The 17,077-nt window shown below is 40.0% G+C and overlaps 1 protein-coding gene across 3 annotated transcripts in view; it reads left to right on the top strand.

The window, feature by feature from the left end:
• efna5b (ephrin-A5b) overlaps window positions 1-17,077 on the top strand; it is a 92,022-nt gene that overhangs the window by 59,918 nt on the left and 15,027 nt on the right. For all 3 annotated transcript variants that reach the window (XM_068311587.1, XM_068311586.1, XM_068311588.1), the window contains one exon: window positions 13,085-13,377. In XM_068311587.1, the coding sequence (XP_068167688.1) occupies window positions 13,085-13,377 (293 nt within the window). The remainder of the gene's footprint in view (window positions 1-13,084; window positions 13,378-17,077) is intronic.

Here is a 17,077-nt window from a genome sequence, read left to right as displayed (position 1 = left end):
TCTTTCCATCAGACTTTAAGTAACCAAAGGTCATGATGATGTTCGCTTTTCTATTCTGTTTTCTGAAGACTATAGAGTTATGTGTTGGGTAAAGCAGGCTATGTATGTGAACAGTGGAAGAGGTCTGTTTGCAATAGATATACAAAACATATCCAGACCAAGGATTCAGTAATGCAAGCCCTGTAATAGGACCAATACCAGGATAAGTGCAAAATGTCCCGGAACTGTACAGTTTAACTTAAAGGGCTTTCTGTGAGCACATGCGGACCATGTGCATGCATGTATCCTGATTCACAATAAGACACGGGGCTGAGAGCTCGACAGACCACTTAACCCCCCGCCTGAGACCTTGACAGCTTCTCCATGGGAGACTGACCCTGAAGGTCCTGGAAAACACTTTGTTCATGTGACACACATTCACACATGCCCGCTTGCTGCCTTAATACAGACTTACACACACATGCGCATGCACACACACACACACACACACACACACACACGCGCGTATACAGTCCTTCTGGAGGTTATGGCTTTAAAACAAGCATAAGGAATTAGCACAGGCACATGTGTCAGCCCCTCGCTGACAAAGTACTGTTTTTCCTGCTGGAGTTACAGCCACCAAACTGCCCTTCTGTGCCTCTGGCACACACTCACACACACACACACACACACACACACACACACACACACACACACACACACACACACACACACACACGCACGCACGCACGCACACAAAACGTGCAATTACAGAAATTGAAATATGAAAATCAATGTGTGTAACTGTTCACTTTCATGAATAAAGTGTTACTGATTATTACAGTGTTCAGTGTATTAAGATTTCATATGTTGTCGTGAATGACAATAATTGGACTGCTCACTTAACAGACCAAATGGCTACTTCACGTTGTCACACATTGACTGATAATGAAAGCAACCGTTGCTGAAATAGCTGGCATAAATGCACATGTATGTTTACATGGTTGTTTGGAAATGATATGCAAAGTTCCGTCAAAAACAACAGTAGCTTACCGAAAAGCCTGTGCTGGGGTCGATTATGAAGGACTTCCATCATCTCTCCATAACCATCTGCTTTTAAAACGCTCTTGCTTTTTACAATCAGCAGATGCTTTGGAAATTACCACCTCTTTCCCCCTCCCCTTCCTCTGCTGTCCACCACATCTCCGGTTCAATAACAGTCATAATGTTGAGGACGGTGATGCACTTCGATTGTTCTCAAAATAAGTGATTGAATTTGAAAATTGTTGTCGGACTTGAGTGAAGACCGGGCCATGCAGCCCGTCAACTGACTGCTATCGCCTTGATAGATTTTGATTTTAAGATGAATGTGTTTATTAGACCCGTTTCAATACTTGAAACTTAATTTTGGACAGTAGCCATTGTGACACTATCAGAGAATATTGCTGTTTTTTTTTTTTTTCAGTTATCTGATGTGTATGTCAACACTGTCTCTTAAGGCTGTATTATGTGGACGATATTATGACTAATACAGGTTTACACTGTCTAGACTGATGCAGATAAGAGAGAGGGCAAAACATGATATTATGTGTTAGAACATGTCATCACATGAAGTAAGCTGAAAGTTTATGTACAGTGTCCCTGAAAAAAAAAGAAGAAGAGAAAACTCTGTTCCGGCTTTCTACTGTGTCAATTAGATCGGGCATAAATAAGACATCCAGAGTTAAGATCACCGTTTCCTTTATACTATTTTTGCTTCACAGTCTACTTGCACTGCCTTAATATAGCAATTAGTATCGCAATTAATGGTTGACTTATCATCTCATTAAATGAATACAATAAATCCCTTACATTAAACCTCTACAAGGAGCGCAATCATGGGAGAACTTGAGGAGACAAGATATAGATTATTGAGAAAAGCTGTGAGAAAATTAACCCACAGCTAAACGTTTGGATAGGAATCTTTTGATGCTTTGGAAAATTTCTTTTGGTGGTGCTTAATGTCTTACAAAAACCTTTTTGGTGTATCTGAACTGGTCTGGTCTGAAATGTGAAGGCATTCAGGAATAATCTCGGAATCACCAGGCATATTGTAACCAATCGAAAGACCTCTCATTTTCAAGACTGTTTACATCCATGAGATCAGTGCACGTCGTCATATACCTGCCTCTTGAAAGACAGCTATATGCTTTCACATAAATTGGTATGAAATTGCAGCATACAGCCAGAGCAGTAATGAATCCATATGTGCAGTTTTAAATGAATTGACAGATGTATAGTGAATAGTTTACGCTGTAATCTTTATAACTGGGTCAAATGAGCTTAGAATTTGTTTGAACAGTAATAAAAGACAGACAAAAAAGGTTTATGTCAGGAAAGAAAGTATTTTTCTTCAGTTGTTGATCATCTCATAAAGATTATTGCTTGTCAGAAGGACTGCAAACACACATTTGGCCTCAGCTCAGTCTGGATTGGGTTGATTTTATCTGAAGGGGGTTTAAAGAGATCATTATGGGCTGTACGGTTCTCTCACTTGATGGAAAGATTCCCTGAAGGATTGAGGGAACCTACATGGGTTTTTGCATGACAGCTGTGATGTATAGATGGGCACAGCTATAGCTACGTTCAGTCAGTAAAGCCATTACATCCCACAGACACATTTATTAACAGCTACCATTTGGCTTCCCAGGACTCCATCTTTATGTGTCTTACCTCAGCTTGAATCCAGCGAGGTCAGATAAAGCCTGACGCTCGTCATGCTGTCCATTCATGCAAACACATATGCACAGTGGCATACAGTAAAGTAGCATACAGGCTGTGGTTTGTGAACTGTGAAAGGGGTGGTTTTATGAAAGTGGTGACATTATGGCATCCTGACACAGCTCTATGGAAGCCAGCCATGAAGGTCACTGTGTGTTTTGTACATACATGGAGACTGCAAGGGCTCCTGTGTGTGTGTATGGACGTGGGTTTGTATACAACCGTGACGTGAGTCTAAATGATCAGCACAATAGGTGAACACAAAGGCTTTCTGAGAAGACTTAAAGGGCACACAAACATATTTCCCTTGTCACCACAGCTTTTACTCTTTCTGAATGGTAGTATTCAGTCTACATTCTGTTTGAGTTCCTGCAATTTTTTTTACAACTTTAAAAACCTTCATACATGTTTTCTATGTCCCTCTTCCAGCCATTGATCTATCCTGCTTCATCCACAAGACATGTTTGCTTATTTTTTTTTTTTCATCCATGTCTGCCCTTTTTTTCCTCCTGGCTTTCATATTCATTTCACTCCTCCATCCATCTGCTGATCATTTGTCCACAGAGGCAGCATGATGTGGAAATTTACACGGAAACAACAGAAGAAAAGTGGCCTGACATTTTTCTATAATTTGCTGTGAGGGGTCACAGAACGCATAAGTTAAAAAAAAAGGGAGTAGATAAAAGGGGGATGGGATTAATAGACCATCAGACAGAGGATATGATGTAGTTTTGAATAGTTCTGGGTTTAGTTTTTTTGTGCATTAAAATTATGTTGTCAGGGAAGCAAGGACAAAGGATGTGCCAACGCATTCAGATCCACTCCTGTGTTGATCTAAATGTGTTGCTGTTTTGAAATCTTCAAACCTACTATTTATTTTTTATTTGTATGCTGTATTTCTGTTTTAAAGACAATATTGTTAGAATCCTACCTTTTGTGCTGTTATGAATTTACCCTTGCAATTAGATTTCAGCGCATATTATTATTTGCAATATTCTTACAGGGAACCGCCCAAGACTCGCAATAGGAATCCGGATGGAACATTAATCATTAAATGTTAAAAAGATGAAGATTATTCACTATATTTTCTTGAGAGAATCATTTCCTGGGTGCAATGATCTTTTCAGAAATGGGGGAGGAGGAAATTTTGGTCAAGTTATGCTTTTCTTTTTCTAATTCAACCATAGCTTCACCTCCTCCTCTAACAGACAAATGCATGCTTGCTGCTCCACCTATAGTTCTGTCACACTCATGTAAGCATTGATTTTCACAAATATATAGCAACTTTTTTTTTTTTCCTGTGCAACTTTATAGTGCTTGGAATAGAGAGATTACTCAGAGCTCAGTGCTGTTTTCGGAAAGCCCAACAGACGAGGATTTCAGCTCTGCCCTATCTGGATGTCCTTTTCTCTTTTTACACTCATCATGAGGACATGGTACACAACTCCGAGCCATTTCATTGCTGCTGTTCTGTCTCAGCTGCCAAATATCTTGTCACTATAAAACAATGACTTATGATTAATGACAAACACATCTCCCACTCAATGATGTATAGCAATAAATTGACACTAACTGCCCATGTGTGACCGTGCATGAGCTCACATGCATCTAACGGTGTGCCAACCCCCCCAGTCCCGGTAAACATGTCAGGACATACTGTATTTACAAAGGGATTGAAGTGGGTTTGGGGCAGCAATGATTCAGGAGAATGGCCCCGGGGTCTGACAGGATGTTGGGGGATGTGTCATTTTTCCTAGACTCCCTTGGTGACGAGCAGAGACATAAAGAAACCCTTTTACACACAAAGAAAGATATACACAGTCCCACATACACACACATTCTGCCATTCACTCACATATATAGCTTACACACATCAGTGTTATGCACCCATAAAAATGGTTGTTTGGCAGAATAGTGACTAGATGAGCTCAGAGGAAGTATCTGTCTTTTTTTTTTTTCCCCTCCTCTTTGTTTTGAACTTGAGCTTCAGCATGTTAATGCAGACTACATCAAACACTCAGTGGAGCCCTACATCTCACTGTTTCACTCAGCAGTGGGAGCAGAACAAGAACTTGTCTGTCACTACTCTTAATTCATTGTCTCCCTGGGGCAAAATGAGTGCTGATGGACATAAATGGCAGAAATGAATATCGTAAGATCACAGTCAAGGGGTGATGGTGGTGGGTGGAGAGAGAGGCAGAGGGGATGGAGAGATGTCGAGGAGAGAGTGAGGAACACACACAGACAGGAGGAATGTCGGAGAAAGGGTTGAGACGAGTGGATGGATGAAACTAGATGTGAGAAAGAGAGATGGAAGGAATGCATGGTTACATCCATGTGTCCCTTACTGCTGACAGTCGGTACATTATACTGGCTGACCACCTGCTCCGAGCCTGCAGTACGTCCTCCATAAAGCAGATGGACACAATAAAATGCTCCATGACCAGCAGCTACATACTACTGTGTGTGTGTGTGTGTCTGTGTGTGTGTGTCTGTGTGTGTGTGTGCGTGCATGCGTGCGTGTGTGTGTTTGTCCATTGCAGCAGATATCCTACATAAATAAGTTAAAATATCTCGACATTCACACCCACACCAGCTATTTTACACGCCCCTGAAGCAGTACCAGTAATATGTGATACCCCATGTTCCCCCACCCACCCCCCGTCCCAACACCCCAGTGCTCAAAGCCATCGGCCGGTTAGCCAGTAAAGAATGTGGCTGTCAACTCACATAACAAGCAACACTCTCGGATGCTCTCCCTCCGTCTCTTTAGCCATTTCTCCGGTGGTATTTTCGGGGCTGCTTTTCTTCCCCCTGAGTATCACGTTCGTCGATTGAAGTTGCTGCGGCCGTGAAACAAGATCATCAAGGATGACCACGATTTATTACAGCTTGCTTTTTCTAATTCTTTCATTCATGTTGGCGCTAGGTGGATATCATAGTTCCAAAGTGAATTCTAAAAATCTAACTTTCCAGTGACCAACTCTGAACGGACAAGAAAGACAAAGTGCAATGGATTATTACTCATATTTAATCCAATTTAGACAAATTACTGGCTTCTTTACAGCCTCTGCAGACCCCTTCCTGACCCCATCAGATTTTTTTTTTGTTTGACCATGCTGCATTAAATTGGAATGATCATTTTAAAGCTGGATCACCTCTTTTTTGACAGGTAATCTTTTTTTAGCTGTGTTTGAGCCAACGTACAGCAAAGGCTGCTGCTGCTTGGTCTGACTGATAATTACACTGGTTTGTATTACGAGCTGTTATGAGTATCCCCCAGCTGGTGGTGTCATTTTTTTTTTGCCAGTCACTTAGACAAAATGAAAAATGTTTTCCATCTACAGGTCTTAAAAAAAAGAGAATTGTTAAAATGGAGGCCCCGTAAAGAATGTAATTTTGCAGTGAAGAAAAAACACCCCAGCTATCTGTTCCTTACCCCATTCCACACTTCCATTAAACTACTTCATTGTCGATAATAATGACCTCTCTTGATAAAATTCCTTGCACTGCTTTTAAGAGCAAACATGATCAATCGCCAGTGCTCTTCTCCTTTCCTTCTGTCGCTCTCGTCTTTCACTTCCTCGACCCCAAACCAATCATGTGTAATTAGACAACTGCACAAACTATATCGAGAAGTGTTTTGTGATGACGGCTTGCGACATAAGTGTTGAAAGGTCCCGAACAGGCCGTTGCATGTGTGCTTTAGTCAGGGTTCAGTCATAGTTCAAGCCCTCTTAGTTGAACGTATTTTCCCTAAAAGCAAAAAAAACAAACTTCAGTATGACACACACACACACACACACACAAACACACACACACACACACACACACACACACACACACACACACACACACACACACACACACACACACACACACACACACACACACACACACACACACACACACACACACACACACACACACACACACAGAATATCAGAGTTTTGCCTTTTAAGGTGTGAGTGGATTTTTTTTTGGTTTTGGGCTTGTGTGATTTGATTTATCTGGGAATGGAACTTTGGCTGAAGATATTGAATTGAGAATATATCTGAAGTATGAATTTTGACAAGGAGGAGTGAAATAATGTAAATACATCTGATTTGGGGTCAGGAGTGGGACTGGGCCAAGTGAACAACTCTGGAGGAGGAAATCAAGGAAACAGAAATAGGGGAAGAAGTAGAGGCAAACAAAGATGATCTTTTATACAGAGTTTGAGGGGCTTTCACTCTCAGATGGGCGCGGCTGCCAGCAGTGAGAAACCACGCAATTCTTGACAGGCCTTGTCAAAGTCATAGCAGTTTTTGAACATGAAGCAGTACTGAATCAGACACCTTTTTTAACATCTAATGTGTCTCCTTTCTTTTTTTTCTGTCTCTTTTCATTCATCGGCTGCCCATTGTTAAAGTGAAAATGTTGTCCTTACAGTTCCGTTGAAGCTCAAATGACAATCTCCCACACGATGTCTGACTTTTATCCTGAGATGCCCCAAAGTTTAGCCTGAAGAAGTGTATTCATTTCAATAGTACTGTTTATAATGTGTTGCATGGAGACCTGAGAGTGAAGATTGGGGGTTTTCTAAATTAGTTATCTCCTTCCTAAACAAGGGAAAAATACTACAAGATCATTTTAATCTTCTGCTATCCTGTTAGTAATCCCCTTTGGACTTTGCTAATGGATCTCGCCATTGAGCTGTGGCGTTTGAGTGGATCTTCCCATCGGATCTCGCTTATTCATCTAGTTAGATGATTGGGATCTCTCTCCGTCTCCACCTTCCATTGAGGTCCTGCTCTCCTTCTCTTTCTTTCTGTTTCTCTTAGGTTAGCTATCTCTGTCCTTCTTGCTTTCTGTCTGCAGCCACCAGTGCACAGTTTGGAGAAGTGACTGATGGGAGTTCATTAAGAACAGTGTGTGTGTGCACGCAGGACCCACACGCGTAGTTGGGTTTGTGTGTGTCTTCACCTCTTAGTGTGTGTGTGTGTGTGCGCGCGCGCGCGCGTGTGTGTGTGTGTGTGTGTGTGTGTGTGTGTGTGTGTGTGTGTGCGCGTCGCGTCTGAACCTAGGATATGCACAGCAATGTCACTGGGCTGTGTAATTGAAATGGAAATGAGCCAATCAGCAACTGCAGTGGTGTGCCACCTTACCCCGCTTTCACATCGCTGTTCCAGCTCCTCCAAATTCACTCACTGTGTTTGTGACTGTGTTTGTGTGCGCATGTATCTCTCTGTATCTGTGTGTGTGTGTGTGTGTGTGTGTGTGTGTGTGTGTGTGTGTGTGTGTGTTTTTGCGGTGACAATACTCTGCTATTCAGTTTTAGCCCTGAGGGCCTGAGGAGTGTGAAAATGTAATCAGTCGGTAATAAAGATTATTTCCCTCTCTCTCTTTTGCTCAGTCACTCACAAACACACACTTCCACCCATGCTGTGTCCAGCTGATTTTTCCTGGCTTTGTGCTGTGACCCACAGCTGTGCCATAACAAAGACATGTAATTATCACCATTTGCCAATTAGCCTACCATCCAACTTTGCTCCTTAATTACCTATTTTAGTACTTGGAGGCCTTCACTGCCACTCTCTACAAGTTATTTTTACTTATTAAGATGGAGAAGACGCCGCTATTTGTATTGAAAACACTGTGTTGTAGAATAGGGAATTGTAGATGTGGTAGAAAGCATGCATGTGTGTGTCAAGTTACACACATAAATACTTGTACTTATAAATATAGTACTGCGATTCTTAGTAAAAGCCTGGCCCAATATTTCATCTGCACAAATGTGGAATGGAAACATCAAGTGTACATGTACAGTTCTCACATGCACACACACTAAGAGCTATTATAACAGTTGCGCAGCAGATATTTTGTGTCTCGCTATTTATTTTTTTACATTTACATATTTTCTAATATTTGATGAGGAAAAAAACATAGATGCAATTTTTAAGGATTATTGCTTAAAATCTTCGTCCTTTTCACCAAAAAATAAATCAAAACACATTAGATCATTTTTAATTTTTCATTTACATACCAATCAACATATAACTGCATATTGAAATCAATCTGTTAACTGGTTATTTACAAACACGGTGAAAATCTATAATTATTTAGTTAACATTCTCCAAACATACGACAGCGCTGACACACGCATGCATAAAAACAGAGAATTCTGATTCAGCCGTAATTTCCATGTCCTCTTTTCCCACTGGATCAGTTGATCTGGCAGTATCTTTGTAATTGCTCTCTTCTATCGACCCCAATGTTATTGCTCCGTCTCTTTAGCCAGTACAGTGCGCCCTCGCGCATTCACGCACCAACGTTCGCGACTTCACCTCATCGCAGACTTTTGGTAGGCAGTCACGTGATACCATACACACATTCTGTTGGTTGACTGCATCAGGAATGTGCTATGTTCAGTGAGTCTCGGACTTACGTGAGACACAAAAGTGCTTTAAACAGTCGATAAGAGTGTAGGAAAAGGTAAAACAGATAGGAAATGGTTTAACATCAGTATGGGGAGGATTCATAAACGTTAAAATTACCGTACATAATAAGATAAATAGTTTGTCGTTCTATCATGGAATTCATTAATCGCGTGCGGTTCTTGGAACGCATTACCCATGAGGAACGAGGGCGCATTTTATTTCATTCTCTGGGGATTCTACAGGATCATGGCCTTGATTTACATCCCATTTGGCCAATCTCTTGGTGATTGTGTGTCCTATACAGGGGTTGGACAACACGTGTTCATTTCAAGGTGATGTTTTCCCTCTCTCTGCAAAGTGAGGACTCTTTATAAGACATTAGCGAGCAATTAAAGCTCCCAACTAGATTGGTTACTCTGAAAATAGGCCCCTGGAAAAGTGGGTTTCTATTAGGATGGAACATTTAACAAGGATGCAACAGTTTTTTAACATATGAGAAGTTTTTAGAGAAATGTGATGATAATCCCCCATTGAATAAATTTGAAGAAATATTGACAGCTTTGTCTGAACAGTTATGTCATGCACATGCAGCTCTGATGGACCTTCTTTTTATGATAAAAGCATCACTCAATGACCCCTGCAAATACTCTGAGTAACTTGTAACCTGGAAATGATATCTGCATTATTCTTGATGCCTAACGTACAAACAAACAAACAAAAAAACAGAAAGTCATTAAAAAAGTGAAAATTCCTCACAAACTAAAAGAATGGTCTCATAAGAAATAAAAAAAAATTCGACATATTATATCTCATTTTAACAAGATGTAATCTTATTTGTGTTTTTTATACCCTAACATACAGACAGAGTTAAAAGCTGAAACAGGTTGCTACATTTGGGACTTTCCTGAGTTGTATGGGCATTTTGATAGCTAGAAAGAATGTTATGAAAAGACAGTTTTTGACCAGTTTTAGATGAGATCGAGTGAAATCATTGTCAGATTGCATATGACGATTATTACTAACTGTGCATTGATTTTAACTAAATAAGTGCTTCTATTACTTTTTCTTCTTAGTTATTTATATTTAGATGCATATCAACCACCCAACACACTCAAAATTGGTTGAGGAAATTTCTGGTCTTGCTGTCTCTCATTTTTGATTACCTCACATTCTTTTTGGAACAAGGTCCCTACTCTTTCCTACTCTGTATGTTCCTCATCCTCACTCTCTCACTTGGTATTATTAGCAGCTTCTGGCGATCTCACTGCTGTTCTTTTGACAATATGCCAGGCAGCTCACTGAACTGATAACACAAACCTAATGTATGTGCGTGGGTGTTTATGCGAACGGAGGTGTGCATCGGGTGCACTTTGTTGCATATGCCTGTGTGTGAGTGGGTCTGTTACATTTTACAAATGCCTGTCCTGTCCCTTTTTATGGGCTCACTCATCCAAACATCCTCTGCTTCATTTGCAGTCAGGGCCACAAGCTGCTATTCTGACTGCTGAGGCCGGGAGAGAAGGGCAGCTGAAACATCACAGAAACACACATAGGGCCGTGCACAAGCATTCACACACTCATCCTCTGTCTCACTCTCTCTCGCACACACCGTATGTACAGTACACACACACACAGACACACACATGCGCGTGCCCTCACGCGCACACACATAGAGGCTGGGACGAGCGGATGGAAGGATGTGACCATTAAGTCAGTGACATTTTAAAGCAGTGAGGGAGATGCATGGCTCCTCTAGAACCTCCACAGACATGGTTTAAATGAGATGTTACAGATGAGTTACTCTATGCCTTGGTTGTAAACACCCTCACATTGATATTTACCCTACACCAGTAAACACAGAAAACCGGCATTTCATGCTAGCTCACGCTCTCTCTCTCTCTCACACACACACACAATCACAAATGAGAAATGACTGTGATTCAATTTGTTGCTTGATTGTTATATTAATCATTCCATTATCCCAACATGAATTCAGTGACAAGTGGAGGCAACAAAACCAGATTTTTGTATGAATTGCTGTTTGATCTCCGAAACAAGGGGTCTGGTTTGCATTGTGATTGTAATTCTGTGTAATTTGTCGAGACATACCGCAGATTGAAGTAAACACAGCAAAGAAGGATGAGCATTTTCATGCATATACAGCAATTTGAGTTCACAAAATCCATTCTTTCGAGTCAGGAAATCTCACAGGAATGACAAGCAGGGACGCACTTTTGAAAAGAGAAAGGAAATAAGTCAGTCAAAAGAAAAATATGGGGTAAGGGTGACAAAGAGACAGACATTATTCTACATAGTTTTTAATATAATTTTTTACATGTTTGAAACATTTAGTTATGAATAACAACACAGGCAAATCTAGACTAATTGACAAATTTATTTTAATTTGGAATTAACTCAGGAGTCATCCTCTACGAACTCTACATTCGGAAACTTCATAAGAATAAAAACCCCAGGAAGAGCATCTGATACAAAATCTAATCCAGATTTTCAGATTTTTTTTTTATTAACATGTGTAATAAATATGGATCCAGGAAGACACACATTTCAGGTGACAGACATGATTCACCCAAACACATCTACACAAAACAGAGGGGTTCATGGGAAAAAAAAAATCCCCAGGATTAATTGATATTAGCCTGTTATACACCGTACCCACTGTGAGTTCTGTGTCTTCGGTAGTCCCTTTTGAAGACAGCAGTAGCAGGTTTCAATTAAAAGTTTTGTCAAAAGATCTTGTGCTCTTACAACTTTAAAGACTCAGTATCAATTATAAACCTGCACCACCTGGCATGTGGCTGAAAAGTGTCAGTGGCACCAGCTGCGTGTGTCTGTACTTCAAGTGTGAGCGCTAAATTGAGGGCAACCCTACCAAGTTTACAGGTGGCCAGTGTTTTCTCTGTGACCCCCCCCATGTGATCCCAAGGTTGGGGTCATACCACACCAGATCCAAACTAAAACTAATAGCACAGGAATTGTTCTCTAAATTTAGCTGAAAGACCTATTTTTTGGACAACAGAAGCAATGTGTGTATTCGTAAACACAGGTTGTGACATTGCATGGTATCTTGATGAATTTACTTGCCTGTATTGAAGCCTTCTGACCCCATGTTACCTTTTCCAGATTATTGCAGTTGTAAAGATTTCTTACTATACGGCTCTCAGAGACAGCCTGGCTCTGTATTTTCCTATCGTGACATTTACTGTCTGTATCATATATCCCCGTGATCAGATCTACTTTCCACTTAGCCTGAGGTCATCTGTCTCTCTCTCTCTCTCTCTTTTTGGTTGGGTGGGAAATGCCTGTCTTTTCTTCAGTGACTGTTTTCTCTTAAGTAGACTGTCAGATTTGGGTATTTTCATGCAATCATTCTGATGGCATATGTGTGTATGTGTGAGTAAATATCTCTTGCAATGACAGATTTATAGATAAACTAACCCAACCAAATTTATTAAAGCCAGGAGATGAGAGTGCCGGTGCTTGTAAATTTCAATGCAACACTGAAGGAGTGCTGAGAGATCAAACCAGCATTCTCTGCATGGATTCTGAATTCAAACACAATGTTATGATAATAACTGAAGCGATGTTGATGCATTGGCACATCCATCTACTATGCATAAACTAAAATGACATTTGAAGTAGGAGTCATTATTCAATTTTAATTTTATAAATACTTGCCATGTTTTTAGATTAATAATAATGTTTAAAATAAACCGTAACCTATTTATTTCTGGACTCAGCAACTAATCCCTTCTAAAGATTTCTAGTCAATAGAATTTCACAGACAGAGAGTTCTGTCTATTGGGCCATTTTTGCCTTAAATTAAGTGTTTCTTGTAATTTTTCATACTTCTTTGCAGAGAAAGCCTAACCTTTATCCATCGTTCGTCTCTTGTGTTTTGTAACCAGGTTCCATCGTGGGGACTATCACATCGATGTGTGCATAAACGACTACCTGGATGTCTACTGTCCTCATTACGAAGACTCAGTGCCTGAGGAGAGGACAGAACGCTACGTCCTCTACATGGTGAACTACGATGGCTACAGCACGTGCGACCACACCGCCAAGGGATTCAAACGCTGGGAGTGCAACCGGCCGCACTCACCAAACGGGCCGCTTAAGTTTTCAGAGAAGTTCCAGCTCTTCACTCCTTTCTCCTTGGGCTTTGAGTTCAGACCAGGAAGAGAATACTACTATATCTGTGAGTTTGCTTTGCACTTAACACACAATCACTTGATAAATTAAAAGGAAAAAAAGTCTTGGTGAGGTGTTGAGGCCTGGTGAACAAAAAAAGCTGCTTCAAGTTTGTTTGGCACCAATTCTCTGCTCGAGGGATGGAAACCATTCCTTCAAAAGATGTTGCCTCATTTGTTGTTTATACAGTGGGGTTCACTGTCAAACACAATTTCCACAAAAATCTACCATAAGCTGCTGAAATTTGGGGAAGGAAGTAGAAAAGGATTCAAACCAGTTTAGTACTCATTAATTCAGACAACTTATAATAATGCTGCATTGATTTGCAGTGATGCCAGCAAACCATTGCCAGAAGGCTCTTTTGTGTATCCAAACATCTGCATTTGTCATGTTTTTCCTCTCATTTATTTGATCTTTTTCATCACTGAGAGGTTCAAAAAGAAATATTGCAATTTCTTTGAAGGGAATCAGGATCCACGTTTTCGATCAGGTTTTTTTGTTTGCTTTGCTTTTTTAATTTCACAACAGACTACAGCTGGACTTGAAATGATATAAAATGGATGAAAAAAAACCCCTTCAACATTGCAAGGCCACATGTATGTGACTGAATTTAATTTTAAACAAGTCTTAACAGTTGTTGTTTGGGCCATAGCATGCTCTCTGCATGAGCAAATAAGCTGGAGATGTATTAGGCATGTATAGTGGGGCGCTCATGTCATCGTTTTCAAACTTCCACTTTTCAGTTGTGGTGGAGGACGTCAATTTTTGCATTTTCCTTACCCAAAAATGCCATTGTTGAGTGATCAAAACACAACTCCAATTTACTCTTTTTTTGGATAAATGGTTTTATAAACTGGTGTTAATAAAATGTGGTGGAAGCGCATCATTCACACCACATGTTAATTTATATGAGAGGAAAAGAGGAAAGCTTCATATTAAATAGGAGGAAGAGAAAATCACTCTATCAGACATCACTCTTATTAGTTTTTTCACAAAACCCAGCTTAATTTATCCACAAAAATGATGTGAAGGAGAACATTAGTGAGAGGACAATAAATGTGTATTACTGACTCCTTTTGATTGATCAAGACCAGATGGCTCTAACCCAATCACGTGTTTGTTAATGTAAAACACGGCTGTACTAGAATAACCTAGCAGGAAAGAGCCGCAGTGATACACAAGAGACACTGCAGCTAGTCTCTATGTGGTTTGATATATTTTCTAAACTTATCCAATGCTTTCAGAAAACAAGATGACCTCACTTGACATGAATTTCAAAACCTAGACAACTAAATGTTTTTCTTTTTTAATACAACAGACCATAAGAGAGAGGGAGACAAACACACCCACACATTCACCCACACATACACTCTCTCTCACTCGTGTTTTCTTAAGTTCTTCGCACATCTTTGAGAGTTATATTACATTGATCCAAAAAGGCGCTCTTATTCTCTACTTTCAGCCAAGCTTTTCTCACTGCTCTCATCACTTGCGGCGAACTCTTCCCTAAAATGGCAATGGTATTCACAGGGGAGTTAAATTGAGACAGTTTGGAAGTTATAGCTCACAACCCCTGCTTACTCTATCCTTCCAGAGGAGTACCCTCCTCTCTGTGTTATGTTATGCTCCCATTCAGCTTACATTAGTTGTTAAGTTGTCTGCTTCTTGGCATAGAAACCAAGTTCATCTGAAGTTAAAGCCCATGGGAAATTAGCTTTTATCAAAGCAAGGCGATAGACTGGAATTGGATTTGTCCTCCCACCACAGACTATTCTGCACATGGTTGGTGGAGGAGTCGCTGTCAGTTTGCGCAGTCGCCGCCTCTCACTCCAAACACATTTGTCACAGGGATCCGCTGATATTACAAAATAGAAAGGGTTGTGTTCTCATATAGGTGAGTGTATCAGCTGTTGGTGAAAATTAAAAGATTTATGCACTTTGTGGTGTAATCTATGAGGCAAATGGATAAATTACTTCACACTGAGGGGTGATTTTGGCAGTTAAAGGTAGACCTTCATGCTAAATGCTGCTGGCTATACCATTCCAGTACACCATGTCTTTATTTGAGCCAGAGACATTTTAGCTTTTTAGTAAACAAACCCCTCTTGGAACTTAATGTTATGTAAAATCCAAAATGAATGGAACTCTATGAAAGTGAAGTCCTCAAATGTAATATTTGTGCAGAAAAAAAACAAACTTGGTGGTAAGGAGATAGAGACAATATACATTTCATATATACGGAATATCCTTGGTATTACAGAAGAAAGACCTACATCTGTCTATAAATAAATGAGTCATTCTTAACTTGCCTTAAATTGTGTTTCAGAAACGTGCAGATTCTCAGTGACTTTAAGTAAGGTGTAGTTTGGACCGAAATAAAATACACCAGAAGAGAAGCCCACATTCATAGTTTCAATAATCAAAATCCTACAACAGATAATGAGAAGATCAGGCAGAGAAGGGCAAACAGGCAAAACCCAGGAAACAAGCAAAATTCACACAATGACAGAAGGTGACAGAAGGTTTGCAATCATTCATTAATTCTTTACTCATCAATCTGCACCTTTTAACAGGATTGGGGTTTATGGGTAAAATTGCTTCCTTTGTAATAAACATTTAAAAAAAATTAAATTAAAGGATATTAGTATGTTTTTATACCAATTCTGATATATTATCCATGCTATACATCCATTAACTAAAACACAATTTGGACCATTTTGTAGCCGTTTAGCTCCATTCTCTCTCATTCAGTTAGGACTTCTTCATTAGCACCCTTTGGGTAAGCCAGAGCAGATTTTAATTCAATAGAGTTGATACATTATTCTTACTTTTCTACTCTCTCAGAGATGGCAAAGAGTTAGAAATTAAGTTGAGGTGAGCTCCAAATGGTGTGATCTGTTTCCTGAACTTTCCTGAAGTGATTAACCCAACTACCTGTTGAGTTTTGTGTCCATTAACCATTTCACATATTTCACTTTGTTTCTATCCTTCCATACTCTGCTCTTTAAAATTAAGGAGTGGGGTTTAAAAAATGAAATGAAAGTATTCCTTCCTAATGTTAGACGTAATTTCTGTGTTGAATGGATGTTCATTGGATGTTCAAGCTTGTCCACTCAACAGATAGCCTGAAATGCTCTCTACAGACATTTCAACATTAAGGTATTTGTAATTTAAAAAGTAACCAGATTTTAATTTGCTTTTACAACCATATTATATTGACATTCATACCAAATGAGATGAGGGAAAAATTTAAGTCTCTAAAGCTGGGGGCACAGATGGAGGTTAGGAAAGGGTTTTACAATTCATCCACTCCCTCAAGTCTCTTTTTCCAACATTTTCTTTCCCATTTCTTTTGAGAGATGCTTGTCCTAAGGGCTGGATTAAATTACACCGACCGACAGGGCTTCCATGGACCACATCCATTCTGCCATAGCACGCCATATTGGTTTAGTGGCCCGCGGCTTCATTGGCTTTGAAATGATTCTAGTGTATAGCCTTTCTGGCTACTGTGGTAGATATTAAAGTCATCTACCATGAAGTCATCTGACATGTGATTTTCTACTACGATTTTGTCCAGCCTGAATGACCATAAGTAGCAGGAGAGATGTCTCCTGATTGATAAGCAAGAATTCATCTAGTGGACAGATAGTGTCCACTAGAAGGAGGAAGACTGAGGAAGACCTGTCATTTCATCTGCAATATCAGTT

This window comes from Antennarius striatus, chromosome 3 (genome assembly GCF_040054535.1).
Source record: "Antennarius striatus isolate MH-2024 chromosome 3, ASM4005453v1, whole genome shotgun sequence".
Lineage (NCBI taxonomy): Eukaryota > Metazoa > Chordata > Actinopteri > Lophiiformes > Antennariidae > Antennarius > Antennarius striatus.
This window is presented reverse-complemented; position numbering and strand designations above follow the sequence as displayed.